This window comes from Lepidochelys olivacea, assembly GCF_965140295.1.
Source record: "Lepidochelys olivacea isolate rLepOli2 genome assembly, chromosome: 11".
NCBI lineage: Eukaryota > Metazoa > Chordata > Testudines > Cheloniidae > Lepidochelys > Lepidochelys olivacea.
In genome coordinates, this window is record NC_140421.1 from 10203469 (window position 1) to 10230900 (window position 27432).

General features: G+C 44.3%; 1 protein-coding gene across 2 annotated transcripts in view; it reads right to left on the bottom strand.

Moving 5' to 3' along the window:
- Positions 1-2587: 2587 nt before the first annotated feature.
- Positions 2588-27432, bottom strand: part of HSPBAP1 (HSPB1 associated protein 1) — an 87708-nt gene continuing 62863 nt past the window's right edge. For both annotated transcript variants that reach the window (XM_084643545.1, XM_084643546.1), the window contains exons 5-8: positions 19605-19776; positions 7971-8054; positions 3394-3504; positions 2588-3206 (exon numbers count right to left, since the gene is read on the bottom strand). In XM_084643545.1, the coding sequence (XP_084499671.1) occupies positions 2652-3206; positions 3394-3504; positions 7971-8054; positions 19605-19776 (922 nt within the window). In that variant the 3' untranslated portion in view covers positions 2588-2651. The remainder of the gene's footprint in view (positions 3207-3393; positions 3505-7970; positions 8055-19604; positions 19777-27432) is intronic.

Here is a 27432-nt window from a genome sequence, read left to right on the forward strand (position 1 = left end):
AAAGGCCTGAAACAGGATCAGGGCAACACAGTGCTGGGAACTGTACAACTGCAGATGAAGAGAATCTCCACCCTTTTGACTTCCAGAACTCAAAAACAGTTGGAAAGTGACTTGTATGAAAATAGTACCATTGGGCAGAGATCAGGCCAAGAAAATTTCAGGCCAAAAGTTTGGGTGCTTCAGAGAGCTATCAATGGGTAAAACTGGAAACCGGTTTGTCACCTAATAACTGCAGATGTTATTAGGTGCTAGCAATAATAAAATTGTCTATGCAAAGATTTCAAAAGTTGTGCAAAAAGAATCTGGCTGAAGCTATAATTAGGACAAGTGCCATTCTGAAGTGCTGCTGAAGGTAAAGCAAAGCCATTAGGTATTTCAGGGGAATCTTAAGTGACTTTCCCAACTGTGTTTTATTGTCATGTTCTTGCGAAGATCCTCCAGCTAGACATATCCTATGGTGAAAACAACACTGAGTTCACCATGTGTTAATCTCCCAAGACCATGCTCCAGAGAGCAACACTGGAGCTTCAAAAAGATTCTGCACAGCTTCTAAACTTGTGAACAGACCCTTGCTGTGGACTGGAGAAAATAAAATATGCTTTTTTCAGGATATACAAAGACTGATTTCCTCCCAACTTCTCTGGAAACCTGCTGAAAACACAAATCAATGAGTCTAAAATAGCCCACTGTGTGAAGAGGGATTCAAATTTGCTACAATCCGAACAGCCGTTCAGAGTCTGAGCTGAGGGGGGACTGCAGAACTTGCAGCACTGACATTTTTTCATATTTCATATGGAGTAGCTGGTTTTCATGCATTCTCCATTTCATGGACTGTTCCTTTCCGGCCTCTTTTTAAATCCTCATTGTAAAACTATTTCCATGTGCTGTAGCCCAGCCGACTTGAGGACCACCTCCTGCTCCCTATAGGTTCTTCTGCCACCATAGACCTTTTTATTGTTGAAAAGGGATATGGTGTTGGGTGTAGAACTTCTGAGTTGGGATTAGATATCTCCAAGTAGAGCGGACCCTTGCTAGAATGTGGGTCTATAAAGCACGAATTTGCATATAATGTGGTCATGGCCATGGATCTCAAATTTAATTACTTTCATTGGAATTCATTTTAAGGCGGTCCCCGCGTTAACACAGTACCGCGCAGGGATCCCAAATCCTGCGTTCTAGCAAAGGTCCGGTGTACTTATTTCTGTCTTAAGTGTTATTTCCTGCTGAGTATCACAACCTACACTAGATCATCCTCTTTACGATCCAGTTTGCTTAATGGCTCTCCTGTACACAGCCCCCAATCCCTTGCATTGCGTTGGTCTTCCAACTCTAGTTGGCCTTTCACTCATCTCATCATCTATTATGCCACACATCATTATGTGGAGAAGTTACAATGAATGGGCCTGATTCACAACTTGAACCCAGGCTCCATCCCGTGGTGGTGGAATGTCGGACTGGAGAAGGATGCAGAGTAATAAGCCTAACACATTCTTCCAGTGTGGGTGTGGAGCTAGCCAGCACTGGCTGGAGAGAGAATAGGGTTAGTGTACCGAAGTAGCGCCTGATTCAATATATCTCCCAGGCAGCTTTCGTTCGGAGATTGAAGCTGCCCTACTATCTGGTAGAGGACAGCCATTTTCCCCTGGGATAAAACTTCCCTTCGGGTACAATTATTGCTGTGTCTGCGCCGGTGAATCGACCCCAACAGTCCATGAAACGCTGAAGTGGATTAATTATACCCTACTCTGTTGTTTTCCAGTTTTGACCATGGCCATAAAGTACTCGGTGCTACAGGATCTTAACTCCCCAGAGTTATTGCTTTTTGCAGGATTATGCCTGTTTCGGTGACAGGATACTCTGGGACCAAGTGCTGGCGTTCACTTCAGGTGTAGTTTTTTTTTTGTCATGTACTGAGAATCTGTTGTCCAGGTGTGTATCAGTCTCTAGGCTCCATTGAGAGTCGTAGCGTTTAAGGCCATAAGGGACCATCAGATTGTCTAGTCTTACCTCCTGTATATCACAGTCCATCAACACCACCCGGTACCCACACAGTAAACCCAACAACTGAAATTAGACCTCAGTATTGCAGCCCCCAGGAAACTAGACTATTATGAGACACAGATAGAGAATAGGAGGCATAGAAGTACACCAGTGCCTACTATATGACTCATTCTCTCATTAGCCTCTGCACGAGTTTGTTTGAACCCCATATAAATTGAGGTTCCACATACCTGTTGTAGGTTTAAACTAATTATTAGGTTATAGGACACTTAAGATACTCTCTACAAATTGGAACCATGTTGTAACACAATCGGGGACAATTGTATAGCACCTGGGTACTTTATATTTCTAATGCAGATGGATCCAAAAGGGGCTGAGTACGCATTCCCTTTGTTTTATCTCTATTAGTTGTCTCTGCCTAATGTTATTTATTTATTCTTTTTCGGGTATTCATTTTTATTCTGCCATTTAACCATTTGAAATATGGTGCTGGTCTGGGGCCTTACATGCATTCCCAAGCATACCTGTCTGTATCTAAAAAATATGCAAATTTTAAAAAATAGTAAAGTACTCAGTTACTAGTGAGTTAAAAAACCCAGAACAAGCCTGCTAGTTTCTCTTTATTTTAGAAATGAAAAAATACTCTGATATCAAACTCTCTCTCTCTCCAACAAGAGACCAGTCACCAAATTGATGACTTGTGGATTAACCAAACAATCTAACAAGTCATTTGTAGAAATGGCCATTTGTGAAGAGTTTGCATTGCTGTCTGCATCGGTTTGATCTGCAAGTGTTTCGCAGTCATTAATCATTACTGATTGCTTCCCACTGCAGCGTAATTTTCCAAAATGTCCGTCTTCATTTTCGCTGAGAAGGTCTCCAGAGTCACTTTCCACTGCTCCTGCCCCCACTGAGCTTCCTTCTTGAGACTGTGGTAATACTGGAATAAGATGCACCCCGAAAGGTATTTTCTCCAACTTTTTTGCTTGAACCACTGTAAAACCAGCTTCATGGGTCCATGATTTATAGTCCTCTAGTTTGGTGTTGACTTCTATTTTCCTTCTTTTATATGAAGACGCCTCCTTCTCTGTATCATGGGTGCTGGGATCTCTGTCCTCGGATACAGTTACCTTTTGATATTCTAAATATGCAGACATTGCTCCATTTAAGTACTGAAGATTGATTTCATGGGATGTTGCCTCGACCTAAACAAGCAAACAAAAAAAACATAGTGAGCAAGCTGTATGTTTCTATTCAATGCTATGCTTATTCCTAGCTGTATGAAAGGCACATAACAATTTATTACACAGGAAGAAAAGACTCATAGTAAGTTTAAAAGAAATGTCAGCAACTCCAGGCTATCGCCACTAATGGAAACAAGAGGGCGCTTACTTCTGTGGGATTCAGCCAGGCATCCACACGGCTGGGGTTTTCTGCAGATTTTATGGCACACACTAGTGTTCGAGTTACTGCCTCTTCCACCCGGGCTTTGTGATCTGTATCCTATCCCAAGGAAATAAAAGGTAAATGGAGAAAATCTGGCACTTTGCACCCTTTAGAAAGCCTGAGGACCTTGGAAAGGATCAAACCAAGAGCCTTAACTTGAAAATCCTTCTTAACACAAGAAGTCATAGGATTACTCACATGAAGAAGAGGTTGCAAGAGGGATTATTTTGTTAATTAAATCTGGTACCTCATAAATGATACAGCATATGGATCCTGTTGAATTTCTAATGATATGCATTTATATAGCCCCTTTATCTAGATGGACCACAATAGCATTTTACAAAATTATACAGATACATATTTTAAACACTTGAAACACAAAGGATATTACTGTGAGATAGCAAATACCTTGGGGCTACTAAGGCACATTACTAAGTCCTATGAAAAATCAGGAAGCTTGTTGTCATCTGACAGTAAGAGAAGCCCACTAACATGTTGTTGCAGTTTTAGATAGTAACAGAAGGAAAAACAAATGTTTCCTTCACTGAAGGATGCTGATGGGCTTTGGCTACACTAAAAAGATCAGTAATTGATACAGCTTCGCAAATGTGAAACAACACAAAATTGAAGAAAATGTATAAAATGACATAAAACAAAACTCACCCCACAGTGGCAACTCCTGTCTCACGGGGCCAGGGCTGGGGAGGTCTATTCTGGTTTGGCCCAGCCACTCCCTCATCACCTGGGTCAAATCTGAGTGGCACTATGATGTTGCAATGGCCAGAAAGGAGAACTGGGCCCAGTCCTGTGAGACGGGAGCTGCCGCTGTGGGGTGAGTGCAGGGCAGTCTCGCTCTGCAACATCGCAGGCCCTCCCACTCTCCTGGCAGGCAGGATAACACAAAATAACATGACATTCCCAAAAAAGTAAAATGAAAAATTATAAAAAGATTAAGAGTCTTATGGGGCTCTTGTAATTGATTTTTGCGTGGTACAAACCTTCAATTCTCCCTTCACCCCTTGGCCAGCTAGACATGGGCTAATTTGGGATTTTAGAACAGAGAAACATAATTTTGAAAGACAGTCCATTGTCTTCCACTTTCTATTTAACTGAATAGCTTAGCGGCAGTGGAGGGGTAGTTAGAAGGTAAGGAGGTTGAACAGGGCATACAGCGTTGATTAGCACTTGGATATCACAGTGTTAAGTACACTAGAAATAGACAGATAATTTAAGAGTCACTTGGGCTCTTAGAGGGAAAGCAGGGAAAAAAAGGAAGATGTAAAATAAGTATGAGACAGCCAGCCATGGACTGTCAAATGTTGGTTTGGGGGTTTGAAACATTAGGATGTGTCCAGCCTTATAGCTTGCTGGAGAGGGTGTTAAAGGCTGTAATGCATCTTGGGAGTTTCACAGTAGAACCTGGGATTCAAGCAGAAAAATAATCTATCTTCATTTCTGCAAACTAGTTTTAGGACAAAAATTCTGCCATTGGTGGAGTGTGTGGGGCTGTCATAGGGGGTATCTGTTCACATTTATTAACGTGCTTTTATAAAAACCTCCTCCCTACGAAAATGACAACATCCTGATTTCTACATATAGTAAAGTTGTCATCAAGGGTTAACTGGGTTACTCAGAGTAGCAGCCATGCTCCATTCCTTTCTTCTTGTCTAGTTAGAGGGAATTGACTCCCTCTTCCCCTCTAGGCTCTGTTGTGATGTAGTAAAATAAAGCAGCATGTTCCCAGCCTGCAGTCCTGTGAGTACACTTACTTTTGTTGCACTGAACAATCAATTTGCAAAACTACACATGTAAACGGTTAATATTTTTCAAGGTATTGTGATCTTGGGAGTCATCCTACTATGCTAAATCCTGGGGCTGCATTAATCATGTGACTTAGTTCGTTAGAAAGCAGGGTTTGAATCTGTCACATTATGTTGAAAACAAATTAAACTTCTACTCTTATTCTAAAAAGTCTTGGCAAAATAATTCATGGCATCACTCGGATGATGCTGGCATGACACGCATCTGTCAAAGTGAAAGTGGCTGGTTACAGCTCCAAGTGAGAGAACTGCTTGAATAGGTAAAGGAAGCGTTCTCAGTATTATATTTTAGTGCCAGTGTCATGAATTATTTTCATAGATGGATTGCCCACATCTAAAAACAATGTTGCTGTCATCTGCCGGGGTAATAGGCTGTAATCAACTGTCACCTGCGCCACAATGATTACACGCAGTCCTTTCTAAGGTTAAACTACTGTGCAATTTACTTAGTAGCCGAAGTAATTTATTTTGTTTGTGGGGCCTTTTAATTTTTGATATCTTATTAGGAAAATCCAACAGACTCTGTTCAAATTGGACTCCCATTGTGTTCAGTCAGAGCTTTCCCTAGTAAAGGCTGCAGAATTTGGCTCTATTTTATTGTACCCGTGGATAACAAAATGAGAAAACAGTAAGGGAAAGGAAACAAAAATATGTCCAACCACTAGCACTAGCATTCTGTATTTATCCGTATAGGACAGGGGCGGCCAACCTGCGGCCCCGGAGCCCCGTGCGGCTCTTCAGAAGTTAACACGCGGCTCCTTGGACAGGCACCGACTCCGGGGCTGGAGCTACAGGCGCCAACTTTCCAGTGTGCCGGGCGGGGGCCCACTGCTCAACCCCTGGCTCTGCCACAGGCCCTGCCCCCACTCCACCCCTTCCCGCCCCCTCCCCTGAGTCTGCTGTGCCCTCACTCCTCCCCCTTCCCCCCCAGAGACTCCTGGATGCCATGGAACAGCTGATTTGGAGGCGCAGGGAGGGAGGGAGGGGGAGAGAAGCTGAGGGGTGGCTACTGATATATTACTGTGGCTCTTTGGCAATGTACATTGGTAAATTCTGGCTCCTTCTCAGGCTCAGGTTGGCTACCCCTAGTATAGTACAATGGGCCAGACTCTGACCTGCAACTCCTGAGTGGTGCAGTTCAAGAGGAGGAGCCCAGTTAAGGGATTGGGGGAGGAGGGGCTTTAAGTGACCTTTGCATACTCTGAATTCTAGACACTGGCACAAATCAGAATTGCCTCAGGGCCTGCACAAATGTAGGACAGCCTTGAATGGCTGCCTGTAGGCTGCCTTGCTGACCCAGAACAGAGGGAATGCAGTGTTCCTAGCTGCCCCCTGTACGTGACACTGTGTAGGAGACTGGCGTAGGATTGCTACACATTGTTCTTCTAGCTGAATATCCCTTACAATGAGAATTCTTTCCAAGGAGGATCCACCCAGGTTTGAACCCCTCTGTTCTTCCAGAGCAGCATAAAGGTGCCAGAAGATGGCCCAGAAAAGGGGCCAGCCCTGTATAACTCTTTGTTCCTATCATTTCAGCACCTCATAGATTTCTATCCTAGTAAAAAGCCTGTTTCTTTCGCCACTTTAATAGTATTTCATACTAAGATAGTATTCATGATAACGTGATTTGGGTTTGAAAACATTGTGGAGTATTGAGACTATATCACTGGAATGATCACATATCTATTGGTTAACAAACACAGTAAAAATCAACGCCTAGAGAAAAGGGAAATTAACTAAACCAGAAAATCCAATACAAGCACAATCTCCACTCTCAGGAAGATGTGAATTAAAACATTTCAGGCAGTCGTATTATTTGCCATTAATTTTGTTTGTCATTTAGGCCCTGATCTGGCAAAGCACTTAAGCATATGCTTTACTGAACAGGGAAGGAGTCAAGCTCATGTTTAAGTCCATCCCTATTCAGCAAAGCAATTAAACACATGCTTAAATTTTAACCTGTGACATAAAAATATACTTTTTTTTTTGTCCCATTGAAGTCACAGGTTAAAATTAAGCATGTGTTTAATTGCTTTGCTGAATAGGGTGAATCTAAGGACATGCTTGAGTTCAAGTGCTTTGCTGAATCAGGGCCTTAAATTCTGAGCCTTCAAATCCTTATTCATGTAAAGTCTGACTGATCATGTTGTTTAGGGGTAGAGCCTGCCTCCTCCCTTGCCAAGCCATGAATGAAGCTGCTAGGCAGGGGGCAAGATTAAAGGGAGCCTCTACAAGGCTCCTTGTAGTCCAGTGTAGAGGATTTAGAGGAAGAGCTAGGCCAGTGGATGCATGATTAAAGCTCTTTCCTCAAGAGCAGGCATGTAATAAATCTGTGACCTGGTCAAATTCCCCTCTGTAGTATTAGTTAGAGAAGTTATTCTGCTTCCCGATTTTCCTTACTAAAAACATCCAGGCAAACACAAACAGTTGTGCAATGTATTGGCCCAGCATGGCTGCATTCTAGTGATGGGTGATAAATGATCCTTCTATAAACACAAGTCTGTAAAGTGTGTTGGGATCCCTCTGGATAAAAGGTGCTATAAAAATGTTAGATTATTATTATTATTATAAACCACTCTAATGTGGCTCATCATGTCATCAGATGTGGGGCAGAATTATTTATTTTTAACCAGTGAGCTTACACTATATGGCATATGCTTTGTAGCTTAAGAACCCCACAGCAATGACTTAAAAGGAACATACCAGTTCAATCCAAGAGTTTATACTGACTGTGATGGGGTCAATGCTTTCTACATAGTGCCACCAGTGTCTGGGAACAAACAGGACCTGAAATGAAGGGACACAGTCATTAGGATAGCAGCAGAAATCTTCCTTTTTCAAATACTGTAGCAAATGGTCCACTAAACCTCTAGTGTAACAGTAATATTTCCCTTATCTAAAAGGAAGTTGGAAGAGTATTTCCAGTTTGAAACAGTAAGGCAAAAATGATGGTAAAGTCTCATTAGCAAAGCACCATACTGTACCCAGAATCATTCAAAGAAAGCAAATGTTGTTTGTATATAGCTTTCATCCAAAGAGTTCAAACGCAAATACATTTCACCTGTGAGGTAACAGCATGCCTTTTATGTAGATGGGCACACAGAGATTAAATGATTTGCCCATGGTCACATAAGAGGTTAGCCATGTCTACAATGCAGGGGGTCTGACTTTCATTTCTCCCTCAAGCTCAGCATATTCCACTGTCTCACAATATCAGTAGCTACTGTGTATGACCGCGGACACAATCCTGTACTACCTCTTATCCAAAATCCTCTTATCTGACACAGGGTTGTAACCCCATAACTGTTTCAGTTGAGTGAGGTCCAGATGCATAAAAAGCTGCCAGCTAGCTTAGCAGGGCTTTAGAGACCCTTGTTGACCAGACCCTGCGGAGCAAGGACTCTTTGTAGACTCTCCAGTTTAGTAGGCTTTCCAGTTTCTTTATAAAGACTGCCAAGCTGGCTTCCCCAGGAAGTCAGTGTTCTGAAGTTCTTCTAGGTGATTAATAACGTGCAGCTCTAATTCTAGTGAATAACTATCCTTTATTACACTTGTCAAATTTAGTAGACTATTTAAAAAATAAGGTGCCCTAAAAAATCATGACTATCTAGTTTAGATCAGAGCTATATTACTATATTAGTGTGATATTTTTGACATAAAATTCATTTTAAACCTTGGTTTTTATGGTATGAAGACATTAACATTGTTTTGATGATATAGTACTAGCTTTATAGATTACAGAACACTAGATTAACATAGGGTTATCAAGAACAGCATAAAAGACTGTTTTTTAATGGGTAAGAAAATGGTTGGACTATAGAGACAGTAAAAAGATACACTTCAGTAAGGGGAAGAGCAGCAATGATTTTTATCTGAACTGTGGACAGTTTTTTTTTCTTGCTAGACACAAATTACTTATAAGAATGTCCTATCATCAAGATAGCCACCTTTTCAGATAATACAGTACTGGGTTGACTAGAAAACTATATGGAAAAAAAGACCAATGAGGCCCCCATTCTACAAACACTTACATACACATTTAACTTAAATGAGACAACTTGTGTACATAAAGTCAATTAAGCACCTGCATAAATGGATGTAGTATCAGGGCTTGTGAGCCTGGGTTAATTTTGGATGATGAGCTGAAATATGGCTCACAAGTTTCCATTTAAAACAAGCAAAAGGCTGTACATGTTTGAGCGTCAAGAATATTCAGAAAGTAACCTTAATCTCATGCAGCTTACAGACCAGAGTAAGTGGATGTTCTGAGCAAGAACAAACCGAATCATGCAGCTGTGAGCACAATGCATATGTGCCATTAAACAAACCAAATGTTAAAATGTAGATGTGGTGCAGAAGTCCAAAGACGTTACAGATTCCTCCACTTGCTAAAGATTGATCACAATGGTGTTAATTCAGACAAGTTCTATGGCCTATGTTATACAGGTCAGGCTAGATGATAATGGTCCACTCTGGTCTCAGAATCTATGAATATAGTACCCAGTTTTAGAGTTTGAACTTGATCTACCAAAGTCAATAGCAAAACTCTAAGCACCGATACTCATTTACACTAAGGCCACTTCACACCATCACTCAGGAGTGTAATGTATGCTTCCTTTACACTGCCGGAGCAGTGTGAATGGCATCAGAATAAATATGAAGCAGGCCCTAAGGTCCAGGGTGAAATCCTGGCACCACTGACATCTACAGTAAAACTCCTATTGACCAGCATTTCATTTTGAAAGTTCTGATATATTAGCTGGTGACAGGAAGGGGGAGTAGAAAGAAGAGGGAAGGATATAATATTCTTAGATTTCTGTATGGCATTTGACTTGGGATCGCACTTGGGATTTGATTAAAATAACTAGACCAATATAAAATTAACATGGCACACATGAAATGGATTTAAGCTGGCTAACGGATAGGTCTCAAATGTAATTGTAAACGGAGAATCATCAATGAAGCAGGTGTTTCTAGTAGGGTCCCAAAGGAATCAGTTCTTGGCATATGCTATTTAATGTTTTTATTAATGATTTTATGTTTTCTTCCTCATCATCAATGATAAAGTTGCAGATGACACAAAAATTGGGGGAGTGGTAAATAATGAAGGGGAGAGGCCACAAATACAGAGCTGTCTGGATCGCTTGGAACGCTGACAGCAAGCAAACAATGGTGTGTTCTAATATGGCTAAATGTATACAGCCAGACAAAGAACACTGGCCATACTTACAGGATGGGGGACTCTATCCTGGGAAGCAGTGACTGAAAAAGATTTGGGAGTCATGGTGGATAATCAGCCTAACATGAGGTCCCAGTGTGCTGCTGTGCCCAAAAGGGCTAACACTATCATTGGATGTTTTGAATAGGAATCTAGAGTAGGAGTAGAGAGGTTATTTTACCTCTGTATTTGGCACCGACATGATGGCTGCTAGGATACTGTGTCCAGTTCTGGTGTCCGCCATTCAAGAAGGATGTTGATAAATTGGAGAGGGTTCAGCAGAAAGTCACGAGAATGATTAAAGGATTAGAAAACATGCCTTATTGTGACAGGCTCAAGGAGCTCAATCTATTTAGCCTAACAAAGAGAAGGTTAAGGGATGACTTGATTACAGTCCGTACATACATATGTGTGGAACAAATAATAATTGGATCTCAACTGAGTCATAACACAATCCAATGCTGGAAGTTGAAGCCAGGCAACTTCAGACTAAAAATAAGGCATACATTTTTAATGGTGAATAATTCATCATTGGAACAATTTACCGAGGGTTGTGGTGATTCTCCATCACAGGCAGTTTTAAAATCAAGATTGGATGTTTTTCCAAAAGATCTACTCTAGGAATTATTTTGGGGAAGTACTATGGCCAGTGTTATCCAGGTGGTCAGACTAGATGAGGGGCGGGCAAACTTCTTGGCTTGAGGACTGCATTGGGTTTCTGAAATTGTATGGCGGGCCGGTGTGCGCCTCCCCAAACAGCCAGGCATGGTTTGGCCCCCGCCCCCTATCCGACATCCCCCTGCTTCTCACCCCCTAATGGCCCCCTGGCAACACCTGTCCCATCCACTCCCCACTGCCTTCTGTCCCCTGACCGCCCCCAGACCTCCTGCCCCATTCAACCTCCCCTCTCTTTCCTGACTGCCCCCCAACCACCCCTTCTTCCTGACTGCCCCCGGACACCCTGCCCCTGACTGCTCCCGCCACCCCATCCAACCCCTCCTCTCATTCCTGACTGCCCCTCTGTTCCCTGCCCTCTGACCAACCCAACCCCTATCCACATCCCCAGCCCCTGACCTCCCCCCGCATTCCCCTGCCCTCTATCCAGCCCCCGCTACTCCCTGCCCCCTTACCATGCTGCCTGGAGCACCGGTGGCTGGCGGTGTGGCTGTACCAGGACAGGCAGCCGCACGGTGCGGCACAGAGCACCGGGTCAGGCCGGGCTCTGACGCTGCGCTGCCCCAGGAGCTTGCAGCCCCGCCGCCCAGAGCATTGCGCTGACGATGCAGTGAGCTGAGGCTGCGGGGGAGGGGGGGAACAGCAAGGGAAGGGCCTCCCGGTCCAGGAGCTCAGGGGCCGGGCAGGACAGTCCTGTGGGCCGCATGTGCCCTGCGGGCTGTAGTTTACCCTCCTCTGGGCTAGATGATCACAATGGTCCCTTCAGGCCATTGTGATGTATGGGAAATATTGCTTACAGTTCTAGTGCAACAGGCTTCCAGGAAAATGGAAGAGGAGGAAACTGGTTGAATGGAATATGATGTGGAGGAAGAGGATGGGAAAGAATATCTATAGCACTTCTCACATAGATCTCTAAGTGCTTTACAAAGGAGGTCAGTATCATTATCCCCATTTTACAGATGAGGAAACTGAGGCACAGGGAGAAGTGACTTGTTCAACATCATGTAACAGATCAGTGGCAGAGCTAGGACTAGAACCCGGGTCTCCTGAGTACCAGGGAAAGGGTGATGACAAGGAAGCAAAAGCAAGATAACAAATTGGTAAGAGCAGAAATACTTAAATACAAGGTGCTGCTTGGAGAAATGACTTGGATGTCAGGAACGGAAGATTCTGAAGGCAGTCTGGCCTTTCGGTGTGGCTGGTCTCTGGTTGCAGGCGCAGAAGAGGGGATTTCACTTGCCATGACATCAAATGTAATAATTGTAAAAGATGTATATATCTGGAGCCAGTACTGTTTCCTTACAGAATTTATGGAGCAGCTACAAAGCTTTGACTCCAAGAGGATAACTCGGAAACATAAATAAGAAGCAGGAAGAACAGCTGTGTTTAGTAAGCATATGATCATTAACATCAGAATTTATGCTAGCAAGAAATGTGAAGTTATTAAAGGTGAATAGGCAAATCTTTAGAGAAGTTGCAAGACACAGCAAAAAAATGATCACAGACAGCTGTGTGCAAAAAATAACCTGTATGGGGCTGTCCATAAATTATGTAACCCATTTTTTGGTGATTTTCAAGACCCATCCATCCCTTGTAACATTTTAACACTGAAACAAAACACATAAAATTAAGGACCCATCCATCCCTTAATGCAGGGGTGCCCAACCTACAGCCCGCGGGCCACACATGGTCACCAGACCACTTCATAAGGCCTGTGGCCTGCTTCAACACAATAGACTAACAGCTGATTCATTAGCATTTTGTCATCATGTTTACACACTTGTGTAAACTAAAATGATGTAAATAGCCTGTTTCTAGCTAAACACATATGAAACAAGAAGGATTTAAAATATAAATCAGTACAGGTGACTTTAAATCTCATTAAAATATGTTGACTCTGTTTGGCCCATGCAAGGTTGTGCTTAGGTTTAGATTGCCCTCCTGTGTCATAAAGTTGGGCACCATCTGCCCTAATGCGTTACATAAATTGTGAACAGCCCCTAAGGGAACAAAACCGGCTGAACATGGGGAATATTTCAGATCAGAGAGAGAAATGGAGAGGTAAGGATCTTCATATGCCTAGTTTTACAGAAAGGAAAGCAAAAACTTCATCAGATCTCCAAATGAAACAAAACAGAGTTCCATATGTTTGTGCTCCTTCAAAGTGGAGCATACATATTTAACAACATCTGAAAATCAATGGGAAACATGCTGGTAAACCACAGTGAAATTGAAGGAATGAGGTAAATGTTTAGCGTAAAAAACTATGGATGTTGGTGAAAGGTTAAGTCAAAAAGCAAAGCACAGACAGAATAATTTCAAGCTGAGAAAGAATTCTCTGTTGGCATGCTTTTCACTCACAGCGCTTGGTTGCAGGGGTTGGAAAAGAAAGATACAAAACTAAATAAACAATCAGATAGAAGCAACTCAGATAATTTTAATATTTTGGCTAGTGGATGGCAGATATAGCTCATCGCAGATAAAAGCAAACTAAGGCATTTGTACAAATCTCCTGAAAAAGATAAAATGAAAGGGCAAAACGTAAGAGCACAGATACAGAGATAACATCTATAGAGTAAATGGAATGATGCAGAGGATTTGTATATCCAGAGCCACATAACAGGTTGGAACGTCTACTGAAACTTCCAATGCATATGTAAGGTGCTCATATTCTCGCTTTTTAAAGAAAAAGTTGAGCTTCCTGAGGAGTGAAGTAAAGTAATCAATGCTTGTCACAAAGAGATATTGGGTAATTGCTTTAGAAAGTGATGCATAGAAGAACTTGGGTGGGGAAGGTGGCAAAAAATGTCTTCAACGGATATTTAAAATTCCAAGGCCAGCTCAGCTTGTTACAAGGGTCTTCCCTCTGAGCGCACCCACTAGTGCTGCAACTGTGGCAGATGCTGACAGAGCTATCCCATTCTTGCATCCTTCAACAGAGCCTCTTTAAGAGTACATCTACACTGTAATAAAAAGACCAAAGGCACAACCATGGCTGGCCCAGGACAGTTGACTTGGGTTTGTGGAGCTCAGGCTGCAAAGCTAAAAATGGCTTGGACTGGAGCCCGGGCTCTGAAACCTTGTGGGGGGAGCGTGATTCTCAGATGTCTACAATGCTATTTTTAGCCCTACAAGCCCAAGTTAATTTGACCTGGGTTCTGAGACTTGGTGTCCTGGTTTTTTATTGCAATGTAAATGTACCCTGGTAGGGTGGTGCACCACAAAGTTCTCCCCTCCCCCCCTTCACAACAGCTTGGCTTGTCTCCACTTCTCTCACACTGCAGGAGAACTGGGTTGCTATCACATCTGCAGCAGTAGGCAACAGCTACTAGGTAGGGGAGCCATCTTGAGCAGCCTCAGTAAAATACTGGGGAGGTGATAGCATGGTGGGTCAAGAGGTACTAGGCCAGGGGATGGAAGGATTGATGGAATGGGAGGGAAGAGTATGTAGTTCGTGGATTTCCTTTTTGGTGGGTACAGGGAGGAGTGTAGCTGATGGATCTTTTTTCATGGGGAAGGTGGTGGGTGATTCAGCCAGGGATTTTTCACATATTTTGCTGATCGAGGTGAAATTTTTTTTTGAGGCAACCTATTCCGGCAGCTCATCATCGATAATGACAAATCCACTACCAGTTTCTCCACCTCGTCCAACTTTTCTGTACCAGATAGGCTTGTTCTGTTGTTTAACTGAACCAAGCAGATGCTCCACGTTGTCAGCAAGAGCCCACTCCATAGGGCACTGTGAGAGGCTGATCTGCAGCCACATACACCGCTCTCCCAAAAGAGTGGTTTTATCCATGTTAATGAAACCCCACCTCTGACGCTTTTGGATTCTTCTTTAGTTAAAATCATTCAAACTCTCCCTTACAGCAAAATCCCTTAAAATATTTTAACATACCCTCTGAGCTTGGACATTTTACTGACTTTTAACAAGAGCTTGAATATATTATGTTTCCTGTATTCCTGACCTGCTCTTTATTTTCAAAGGTATTTATGTAGAGACAGGATCTTTGTTTATCAAGAATTTATCTGCTTTTACTTCTTATTACTTGGGGCCAATTCCTGAAGTGCTAAATCGGTTTAAAAAGCTGGTTACTCAGGTAAAACCTCACTGAAATCCATGCGAGTTTTGCCTGCATAAGGGCTGGGTAAGAACAAAGTAAGGAGTTCATGACCTGGCCCCACCTGAAGTCACGGTGTTGTTTGGGATATTATTTTGTTGTTTGTTTTGTAGTAGTGCCCAGGAACCCCAGTCATGGACTGTAGTAGGTGACTTCTGGTACTCTTCTGGCTCTGTCAATCTGTTTCTTCACTTCAGCAGGTGGGTATTGTAGTTGTAAGAATGCTTGATAGAGATCTTGTAGGTGCTTGTCTCTGTCTGAGGGGTTGGAGCAAATGCGGTTGTATCGCAGAGCTTGGCTGTAGACGATGGATCGTGTGGTGTGGTCTGGGTGAAAGCTGGAGGCATGTAGGTAGGAATAGCGGTCAGTAGGTTTCCAGTACCCAGAAGTCACCTACTACAGGACAGGCCCAACAAAGAAAATAACAGAACGCCACTAGCCATCACCTTCAGCCCCCAACTAAAACCTCTCCAACGCATCATCAAGGATCTACAACCTATCCTGAAGGATGACCCATCACTCTCACAAATCTTGGGAGACAGGCCAGTCCTTGCTCACAGACAGCCCCCCCAGCCTAAAGCGAATACTCACCGGCAACCATACACCACACAACAGAACCACTAACCCAGGAACCTATCCTTGCAATAAAGTCCGTTGCCAATTGTGTCCACATATCTATTCAGGGGACACCATCATAGGGCCTAATCACATTAGCCACACTATCAGAGGCTCGTTCACCTGCACATCTACCAATGTGATATATGCCATCATGTGCCAGCAATGCCCCTCTGCCATGTACGTTGGTCAAACTGGATAGTCTCTACGTAAAAGAATAAATGGACCCAAATCAGATGTCAAGAATTATAACATTCATAAACCAATCGGAGAACACTTCAATCTCTCTGGTCACTCCATTACAGACCTAAAAATTGCAATATTACAACAAAAAGACTTCAAAAACAGACTCCAACGAGAGACTGCTGAATTGGAATTAATTTGCAAACTTAGGCTTGAATAGAGACTGGGAGTGGATGGGTCATTACAAAAAGTAAAACTATTTCCCCATGTTTATTCAACACCCCCCCGTTCCTCAGACGTTCTTATTAACTGCTGGAAATGGCCCACCTTGATTATCACTACAAAAGGTTTTCTCCCCCCCACCCGCCGCCCTCGCTCTCCTGCTGGTAATAGCTCATCTTAAGTGATCACTCTCCTTACAGTGTGTATGATAACACCCATTTTTTCATGTTGTGTGTGTATATAAATCTCCTCACTGTATTTTCCACTGAATGCATCCAATGAAGTTAGCTGTAGCTCACGAAAGCTTATGCTCAAATAAATTGGTTAGTCTCTAAGGTGACACAAGTACCCCTTTTATTTTTAAAACCAGCCTCTCAATTTGCCCCTGAAATTTTTCAAATTTGCATGCAATTGTCTGAGCTTGCAATTTTGTGAATTCAGTCACTTGCAGGTTCAAACACTGGCTTTGAGACCTCCAGCTACCTGGATGGTCCTCCAAACAGTTAGATGTCTCAGTGTTATCATGTGCATCCAATATATATTGTGGATACAAAATTGGAGGTTGAATTGGGGCTTTATTAGGAATTTAGCCCACAGCCACAAGTCATGTTTAAACTAAAGTCTTTTTTAAAACTAATGCAGTCTTTATACAGCTAGTTAAATTGGGAATAGAATCCTATTCTTCCAGTGATAAGGGTTTGAAGAGCACAAAATGTTATAATCAAAGCACATTGTACGAATATATAAGGGCCCAATGTACTAATGAGGGGATATTGCGTTAAACTTTGCAAATGAGCATAGAAAATTGCTTATAGCAAACTGATGAAATTAAACATATTGGCCAGAAGGTGGCATTAGAAACATTAATTTTATTTGATATTCAAAGCTGCACTCAGCCTACATGCAGTTGCTTTCCTGAATACCCAAGAACACCTTTGTCTTTATTTTTCAATCCTGTTTTGTTACAGTATCTAATCCAAAACATTTTGTTCACTCCCCAAGAAGGAGTGGAGATTACTATAAATTACCACAAAATAAATCTGATTGCAAATCCTAAAGTAATTGTATTAATTCCCATCTGAAAGACAGAGACTGAGTGGATATCAAAGTCTTTATTATTTAGGAATCTTCTCCATCATTAATAATGGCATCCTTTTAGGTTATTCCTTCCTTCTCTCTCAAACAATAAAGGTCCCAAGCCAGTAACACCATCCTTGTGGCTGAGAAGTATTGGATGAGACTGCTCTAAGAGTCTGCTGTGGAATGGATGGAGACACTTCCTCACTACCCCAAGTCACTATCTGTTCTCTGTGTGTGTGCGTGCGCGAGCATATCTCTTCATGGCACGGCGTACTACTGAGCTGACCTAAGACCTTCATTCTTAACAAAGATTAATTTGTAATTAGTTTAAGCCTAATTAAAATCATATTATAGAGTCATCATCAAACTGAATCATTCAGACAGAGGTTATAAATTGCAATAGCAGTGCCTGGCACTGTAGATAATGCTATGCTAAATAAACACAGTTTTACTGATATTAAGCAAAAATTAATAATTTAGTATCAAGACCCCTCACCCCCACTATTGCCGTAAGGAGGGCAAATGGCAAAACCATTCATTTAGTTTTTGGCACTGTTAACAGTTAACATAGTGTAAACCATTAATAGGCTCTGCACACAAAATTACTTTGAAAAGTTTAAGCTTTCTATTTTCAGGAGCACTTTACAAGAATGTGCATTGCTAAATATAAGAAAATGGGTAACTAATGCAGTAAATGGCTGGAAGTTGAAGCTAGACAAATTCAGACGGGAAATAAGGCATACATTTTTTAACGGTGACAGTAATTAACCATTGGAACAATTTACCAAGGTTCGTGGTGGATTCTCGAGAAGGAACGCTGGCGGCTCCGGTCAGCACTGCCGACCGGGCCATTAAAAGTCTGGTCGGTGGTGCTGTGGAGCTAAGGCAGGCTAGCCCCTACCTCTCCTGGCTCCACGCTGCGCCCCGGAAGCATCCAGCTGGTCCGGCTCCTAGGTGGGGTGGAGGGGAGGGCATGGGGCTCCGCAAGCTGCTTCCACCCTGAGCACCAATGGGAGCTGCGGCGGTGGTGCCTGTGGGCAAGAGCAGTGTGTAGAGCCACCTGCTGCGCCTCTGCCTAGGAGACAGACCTGCTGGCAGCTTCCGGGGCGCAGCGCGGAGTCAGGGCAGGCAGGAAGCCTGCCTTAACCCCGCTGGGCTACTGACCGGGAGCCACCAGAGGTAAACCCAACCCCCAGCCCTGAGCCCCCCACTACCTGGAGCCCCCTCCTGCACCCCAAACCCCTCATCTCCACCCCAACCCCCATCCCCAGCCCAGAGCCCCCTCCCACACACTGAACCCCTCTGCCCCACCTCCAGCCTGGAGCCCCCTGCTGCATCCCAACCCCCTGCCCCTGCCCGGAGCCCCCTCCCGCACCCTGAAACACTCATTTCTGGCCCCACCCCGGAGCCTGCATCCCCAGTTAGAGCCCTCACCCCCTTGCGCACCCCAACTCCCTGCCCCAGCCCAATGAAAGTGTGTGAGGGGGGGAGAGTGAACCACCGAGGGAGGGGGAATGTAGTGAGCGGCAGACAGGGTCTAGGGGAAGGGGCGGGATTGGGTGTGGCCTCAGGGAAGGGAAGGGGCTAGGGTGTTCAGTTTTGTGCGATTAGAAAGTTGGCAACCCTATGTGTGATGCTGTGCAACTCACTTATAGCTTGATTTTCAAAGACTGATTTCTCAGTCCATTGGTTCCCTCATCACTAAAATAGGGTTACTAATACTCAGACACCCTTGTAAAACGCTACACAATCTTTCAGTGAAGTGCACTATAGATGCAAACATTCTCATTATAAATATTCCACTATTAAAGCAAGAAGTTGGGCAAACGTTTCCATGGTGAAGGTTATTCTTCGCCATCATCACGTTTCTTTGTTAGCTCTGCCTACTCATTAATCAAGTACACTTCACACAACATCCAGGTTTCGGAGTAGACAGGCTAGAGCACTGCTCTCGAAAGTTGCAAAACTACCTTTTTAAGAAGAGGATATGTAAGTACTTGCAAGGACTTCTATAAAACTAGGCAGCCTTTTGAGCTAGTCCTCAAAGTGTTGGCAGTTCTCATTTAAAAGTCAGGCAAAACAATAACAGTGAGCAAAGCAAGTTACTGTAGCCAGATAATTGTATTAAATCTCAAGTATACTGGTGGAGGGGAAGGGGAAAGCTGATCTGTCGTCTTTTCCTAGCTCATGTAAAATAACGTAAAGTCTAAGTGTGGGTGGTACCTGTCCTGGATTGAGTGTAACCACATGGGCCTGGGCTTTCTTGAACTGAGGATAGTGTTTCAGATCAGGGTTGACAATGTTGACTTTGCTGAATATGCTGGATTCCTCATAAGGGATCCTAGTGGGATAAAGGAAAGTGGTGTTGCCAGGTGGGAAAAGGTGCCATCTTTTCCTGAAAGGAGAGAGAAGATAAGTTGATTCAGTAAATGCCTGTTATGATGGATGACTGAAGGCAATCACAAGGTTGTCAATAAAACATAAATCTGCCGCCTGTTTGCGTCTCCTACACAGGGAGAACACATGCCGTTCTTACAGGCTGTTCTACTAAAAATGGTTTAAAAAAAATTCTACAGATTTTTAACTAAAAAGGAAGATTTGCAGCTTCTCAGCAATTAGTTTTGCAAGGGGAATAAAAAAAAAAGTCTGTAGCTCTTCCATTTAGTTTCGCCTTCCTTCTGCAGAGCACCTGAACAGCCTATGGATGCTCAGGGCAACGCTACCCTATAAAATTAAGTCGACTTAAGTTATGTCGACAGACAGCCACTGTAGTAATTAAATCGGTTTTGCATGGTCACACTAACTTCTTCTGTCGGCGGTGCACATCCTAGCCAGGAGCGCTTGCACCGATTTAACTGTCTGCGTGGGGTACTGACAGCCAGAGCCCTGGGTGGCAGGGCTCCGGCTGTCTGCTAGGACAGTCCGAAGGAAGCAACACCGTGTCTACATTCATCCGATGAAGTGGGTTTTAGCCCACGAAAGCTAATGGCCAAATAAATTTGTTATTCTCCAAGGTGCCACAAGTCCTCATTGTTTTTACTGAAACAGACTAACACGGCTGCCACTTTGAAAAGTGTCTACCTTGACACCGCACCAACCTAACTACATCAACCTAGTGCTACACCTCTTGAGGAGGTGGAATTAAGTCAGTGTAGCGGGCAACTTACATCGGCAGGAGGAACATTATAGTGTAGATTTTTACAGTTAGGTCTCAAAGTGTTCACAACACCTGACGTTTGTCCTATGAACCATGATCTCACGGATGAAGATTAAATTTTCATTAGGTAAATATATTTTGATTCACTAACTGACTGTCTGCAATATCCCCGCTTGCTATAAGTAGAGGGCACTGTACGTATGTGATGTTGATAGTAATAGGAGTACAATTTTGATATTCTACTACATGTTGTAGTCTACATTTCTCAGCCCTGGTCTACACTAGGACTTTAGGTTGAATTTAGCAGCGTTTAAATCGATGTAAACCTGCACCCATCCACACAAGGAAGCCACTTAAGGGGATTTCGACTTAAAGGGCTCTTAAATTTGATTTCCTTACTCCACCCCTGACAAGTGGATTAGTGCTTAAATCGGCCTTGCTGGGTCGAATTTGAGGGACTGTGGACACAATTCGACGGTATTGGCCTCCGGGAGCTATCCCAGAGTGCTCCATTCTGACCGATCTGGACAGCACTCTCAACTCAGATGCACTGGCCAGGTAGACAGGAAAAGAACCGAGAACTTTTGAATCTCATTTCCTGTTTGGCCAGCGCGGCAAGCTGCAGGTGACCATGCAGAGCTCATCAGCAGAGGTGACCATGATGGAGTTCCAGAATCGCAAAAGAGCTCCAGCATGGACTGAACGGGAGGTACGGGATCTGATTGCTGTATGGGGAGAGGAATCTGTGCTATCAGAACTCCGTTCCAGTTTTCGAAATGCCAAAACCTTTGTCAAAATCTCCCAGGGCATGAAGGACAGAGGCCATAACAGGGACCCGAAGCAGTGCCCCGTGAAACTGAAGGAGCTGAGGCAAGCCTACCAGAAAACCAGAGAGGCGAACGGCCGCTCCGGGTCAGAGCCCCAAACATGCCGCTTCTATGATGAGCTGCATGCCATTTTAGGGGGTTCAGCTACCACTACCCCAGCCGTGTTGTTTGACTCCTTCAATGGAGATGGAGGCAACACGGAAGCAGGTTTTGGGGATGAAGAAGATGATGATGAGGAGGAGGTTGTAGATAGCTCACAGCAAGCAAGTGGAGAAACCGGTTTTCCCGACAGCCAGGAACTGTTTCTCACCCTGGACCTGGAGCCAGTACGCCCCGAACCCACCCAAGGCTGCTTCCTGGACCTGGCAGGTGGAGAAGGGACCTCCGGTGAGTGTACCTTTTAAAATACTATACATGGTTTAAAAGCAAGCATGTGAAAGGATTACTTTGCCCTGGCATTCGTGGCTCTCCTGGATGTACTCCCAAAGCCTTTGCAAAAGGTTTCTGGGGAGGGCAGCCTTATTGCGTCCTTCATGGTAGGACACTTTACCACTCCAGGCCAGTAACACGTACTTGGGAATCACTGTACAACAAAGCATAGCAGTGTATGTTTGCTGGCGTTCAAACAACATCCGTTCTTTATCTCTCTGTGTTATCCTCAGGAGAGTGAGATATCATTCATGGTCACCTGGTTGAAATAGGGTGCTTTTCTTCAGAGGACATTCAGAGGAGCCCGTTCCTGCTGGTCTGTTTTCCTGTGGCTGAACAGAAATGTTCCCCGCTGTTAGCCACGGGGAGGGTTGAGGGGGTAGCCATGTGGTGGGGGGAGGCAACCAGCCAACCAGCCACTCCACCACAGAGGATTGCCCAAAAAAAAGAAGGCTGGCATTCAATAAATTTTAAAGTTGTAAACTTTTAAAGTGCTGAGTGGCATTTTCCTTCCCTCCTCCACCACCCCTCCTGGGCTACCTTGGTAGTCATCCCCCTATTTGTGTGATGAATGAATAAAGAATGCATGAATGTGAAGCAACAATGACTTTATTGCCTCTGCAAGCAATGATTAAAGGGAAAAGGGGAGGGTGGTTAGCTTGCAGGGAAGTAGAGTGAACCAAGGGGCGGGGGATTTCATCAAGGAGAAACAAAGAGAACTTTCACACCGTAGCCTGGCCAGTCATGAAACTTGTTTTCAAAGCTTCTCTGATGCGTACCACACCCTCCTGTGCTCTTCTAACCGCCCTGGTGTCTGGCTGCGCGTAACCAGCAGCCAGGCGATTTGCCTCAACCTCCCACCCCGCCATAAACATCTCCCCCTTACTCTCACAGATATTGTGGAGCACACAGCAAGCAATAATAACAGTGGGAATATTGGTTTCGCTGAGGTCTAAGCGAGTCAGTAAACTGCGCCAGCGCGCCTTTAAACGTCCAAATGCACATTCTACCACTATTCTGCACTTGCTCAGCCTGTAGTTGAACAGCTCCTGACTACTGTCCAGGCTGCTTGTGTACGGCTTCATGAGGCATGGCATTAAGGGGTAGCCTGGGTCCCCAAGGATACATATAGGCATTTCAACGTCCCCAACAGTTATTTTCTGGTCTGGGAATAAAGTCCCTTCCTGCAGCTTTTGAAACAGACCAGAGTTCCTGAAGATGCGAGCGTCATGTACCTTTCCCGGCCATCCCATGTTGATGTTGGTGAAACGTCCCTTGTGATCCACCAGAGCTTGCAGCACTATCGAAAAGTACCCCTTGTGGTTTATGTACTCGCCGGCTTGGTGCTCCGGTGCCAAGATAGGGATATGGGTTCCGTCTATGGCCCCACCACAGTTAGGGAATCCCACTGCAGCAAAGCCATCCACTATGACCTGCACATTTCCCAGGGTCACTACCCTTGATATCAGCAAATCTTTGGTTGCGTGGGCTACTTGCATCACAGCAGCCCCCACAGTAGATTTGCCCACTCCAAATTGATTCCCAACTGACCGGTAGCTGTCTGGCGTTGCAAGCTTCCACAGGGCTATCGCCACTCGCTTCTCAACTTTGAGGGCTGCTCTCATCTTGGTATTCATGCGCTTCAGGGCAGGGGAAAGCAAGTCACAAAGTTCCATGGAAGTGCCCTTACGCATGTGAAAGTTTCGCAGCCACTGGGAATCGTCCCAGACCTGCAACACTATGCGGTCCCACCAGTCTGTGCTTGTTTCCCGAGCCCAGAATCGGCGTTCCACAGCATGAACCTGCCCCATTAGCACCATGATGCATGCATTGGCAGGGCCCGTGCTTTCAGAGAAATCTGTGTCCATGTCCTGATCACTCACGTGACCGCGCTGGCGTCGCCTCCTTGCCCGGTATCGCTCTGCCAGGTTCTGGTGCTGCATATACTGCTGGATAATGCATGTGGTGTTTAATGTGCTCCTAATTGCCAAAGTGAGCTGAGCGGCCTCCATGCTTGCCTTGGTATGGCGTCCGCACAGAAAAAAGGCGCAGAACGATTGTCCGCCGTTGCTCTGATGGAGGGAGGGGCTTCTAACGACACGGCTTACAGAGTTGGCTTCAGGGAGCTAAAATCAACAAAGGGGGTGGCTTTACATCAAGGAGTATTTCAGGCAGGACTTCACGGAGGGTTCCAATAAGAAATGGTGCACCTAAGTTATTGTTCTTATTGGAACAAGGAGGTTAGCCTGGCCTCTGATTGATACATGGCTAGATTTACCTCGCTGCACCTTCTCTGTGAGTGACTGCAGTGTGACCTAGAGGAATGAGTCCCCTAGATGGGGGGGGGGGAGCAAATGAGTACAAAACAAATCTGGTCTATTTCTTGTTTTGATCCACTCCATCTATCTTTTACATCTTTGGCTGGCAGCAGACGGTGCAGAAGGACTGCATGCCATCCACATCTCATGGCTGCTCGGCAGAAGATGGTGCGATACGACTGCTAGCCAGTCTCATCTCTTGCCTGCCCAGCAGAAGATGGTACAGTACGACTGCTAGCAATCCGTATCGCCTGCCTGCTCACCATAAGACGGTTCAATAGGACTGACTGCAGGACTAAAGAGAATGACCTGGTCAAGTCACTCCAAATTTAGTCTCTGCGCCCATGTCTGCCCAGGCGCTCCCAGCTGACATGGCCAGGAGCGCCTCGGACATGACGAGGACGACTACCAGTCGTATTGCACTGTCTGCTGCCACAAGGCAATGGGTTGCTGCTACTGTGTAGCAATGCAGTACCGCGTCTGCCAGCACCCAGGAGACCTAGGGTGACGGTTACCTGAGCGGGCTCCATGCTTGCCGTGGTATGGCGTCTGCACAGGTAACTCAGGAAAAAAGGCGCAAAACAATTGTCTGCCCTTGCTTTCACGGAGGGAGGGAGGGAACGGGGGCCTGACGATATGTACCCAGAACCACCTGCGACAATGTTTTAGCCCCATCAGGCATTGGGATCTCAACCCAGAATTCAAATGGACAGCGGAGACTGCGGGAACTGTGGGATAGCTACCCACAGTGCAACGCTCCGGAAGTCGACGATTGCCTCGGTACTGTGGAAGCACTCCGCCGAGTTAATGCACTTAGAGCATTTTCTGCGAGCATTTTCTGCACACACTCGAATATATAAAACCGATTTCTAAAAAACCAACTTCTATAAATTCGACCTAATTCCGTAGTGTAGACATACCTTCATATTCACCTGTTAATCACAAAGTTGATTGTTATTTAATTTACTAATCCATAACAACTTGGTGCTCATCTACCATAGTTAGGAGTATGGTATAAAGATGTAAGTTAGATAGATATGTGATTAGCAAGACAAGGTGGGAGAGGTAATATCTTTTATTGGATCAATGTTTATCGGTGAGAGACAAGCTTTTAAGCTACAGAGCTCTTCTTCAGGTATGGGAAAGATAAGGTGGAACAGATTGTTTAGCATCAGTAGTAAGTACATATTCTAATCTGAAGGGACGATTCAAGGTGGAGACCATTCAAGATGGAGTGGCCCGTTAACACCTTTGCAGTCATAGGTCAAAAAAAAAAAAAAAAAAAAAGGGAGGGGGAGTTAGTGGGTTACAGATTGTTATAATAAACCATAAATCTAGTGTCTCTGTTCAGTCCATGATTTGTAGTATCTAGTAGAGTTATGAATTTAAGCTCCCAGACTTGTCTTTTGAAAGCGTGTTGGTTTTCTTTGAAGAATCTCTTTGTGAAAAGTGTTCACCTACAGGTGATAAAGTATTTTTGTTTTTTGTCATTTTCCTGTCTGAGTTCATCTAAGAGTGTAGAGAGTTTCACTCACATGGTTGTTTTTGGGGCATTTAGTGCACTGCATGAGATATACCGCATGTTGTGATAGGCATTTGTAGGATCCATGGACTTCGAAAGGTGTGTTGTGGGAGGGTGTTGATCATTGTAGCAGTGGAGATACTTCTGCAGGTTTTGCATCTCTGATTATGACAGGGTCTGGTGCAACTTTGGATTAGGATATGTCTATACATACAGCGCAGCCAATACAGCTGAGCGACTGCAGTGCGTCTGGTGAAGACACGCTATGCCGAAGGAAGAGAGCTCCCCATCGGCCTAAAAAAGCCCAATGCCTCAGTATTGTCAGCATAACACACCAGGTAAGGGTCATGATGTCTATAGTAGCTAGTCCACATAGTGATAAGAGCCTACTACTGCTCCCACTTAATGGGATCTTAACTCTAGTAGTAGAGGACTATGCTTTAGAGTGTAAAGTCCCACACTTAATTCTTAGCTGTGACCCATGGTGCAGGTACTCCATCAGCATGCACCATGCTGTGCAGAACAAACGGGAGAGATGGACCATATCCCAAAGAGTTTACAATCTATTTAAATTGCACATGCTGCACTGAAAAAAAATGTTGAGTTTGTCAGACCTTGGAGCATCAGTTTATGTATAATATAAATAAATCTTCTTACCAGGTAATTTCTGCATATATTTATCCATACTGCTGAATGGCTAATACACGAGGCAAAGTAAACAGGCCTATAAATAACAATTTATAAGGAGAATACATTATATGATGGAAATAACCGGAGTAGGAGTAATTAAAGTAATAGCCCAAATGGTGAATTTATGAAATGTTTTAAGAGCAGCCATCTAATCAATACAGCAGTGACCCGCATATTTACGGACACCATGGACTGGAAAAACAGAAGGCAGCACTTTGAAGCAAGGTTAAAACAATCTGCGCTGCTCCTCTCTTACTTCCAGATTCTGGCTGCTTCCCCACTTCTTGTTCCTCTCCTGTTTTCATGCCACTTAGCTCTTACATACTTGCCTAGTGAATCTAGTTGTCAGTTCTAAGTCACAGATCTGAACATGAGACATGAAGAAAGCCAAGTGGCACAAAACCAGAAGAGATGGGAACAGAAAAGTAGCCAGAACCAGAGAGATCAGCACAGATGGGAGTACCACAGGTTGCTGACATTTCTTGGTACAGATAATAAAAGCTACTGCTAAGCAGCTGGCACCAGAGAGAATTTTCAGTTTAAATAGTTTACTTATTTCCCGAAACTCAATTACAGTAATATTTTGCACAACCACAACGCCCTGGGAAGGGACAGGAGAGTGACTAGCTTAGAAAGCCATGGGGCTCCAGGCCTGGGTTCTATGCAGGAAGGCAACGGTTATATGAGCAGGACCACAATACAGCAGTATAGCCTGTTAGCCTCTCAAGAAGCCAGTCTGAAACACAAGAGGAAACGCGTGTTAGCAGCAAAGGGCTAGGGGTAGCTCAGTGGCTGTACTGAGGAGGCAGCACCACTAACTTCAGTGTAAGCCTGTTTTGTTGGTTGTTGTTGTTTGCCAGCCAGTTAAAAAGGCTTTACTGTGTCTCTGCTCTAAAGAGGCAAGGGATCCACAAACTGTCTTAACATGCAGCCTCTTTGAAAAGCTTTATGTTCTTCTTGTTCTGAGAAGGAAAAGGATTTTGTTTCCAGTCTGCTTGAAGGCTTTATGCATATTCTGTCACAGGGAGGAGCAAGCAAACAGAACCAGGGAATTCGCTTTCCCAGAGAGAGGAAGTAATTTTGGGAAGGCAGACAAATCTGCAGAGCA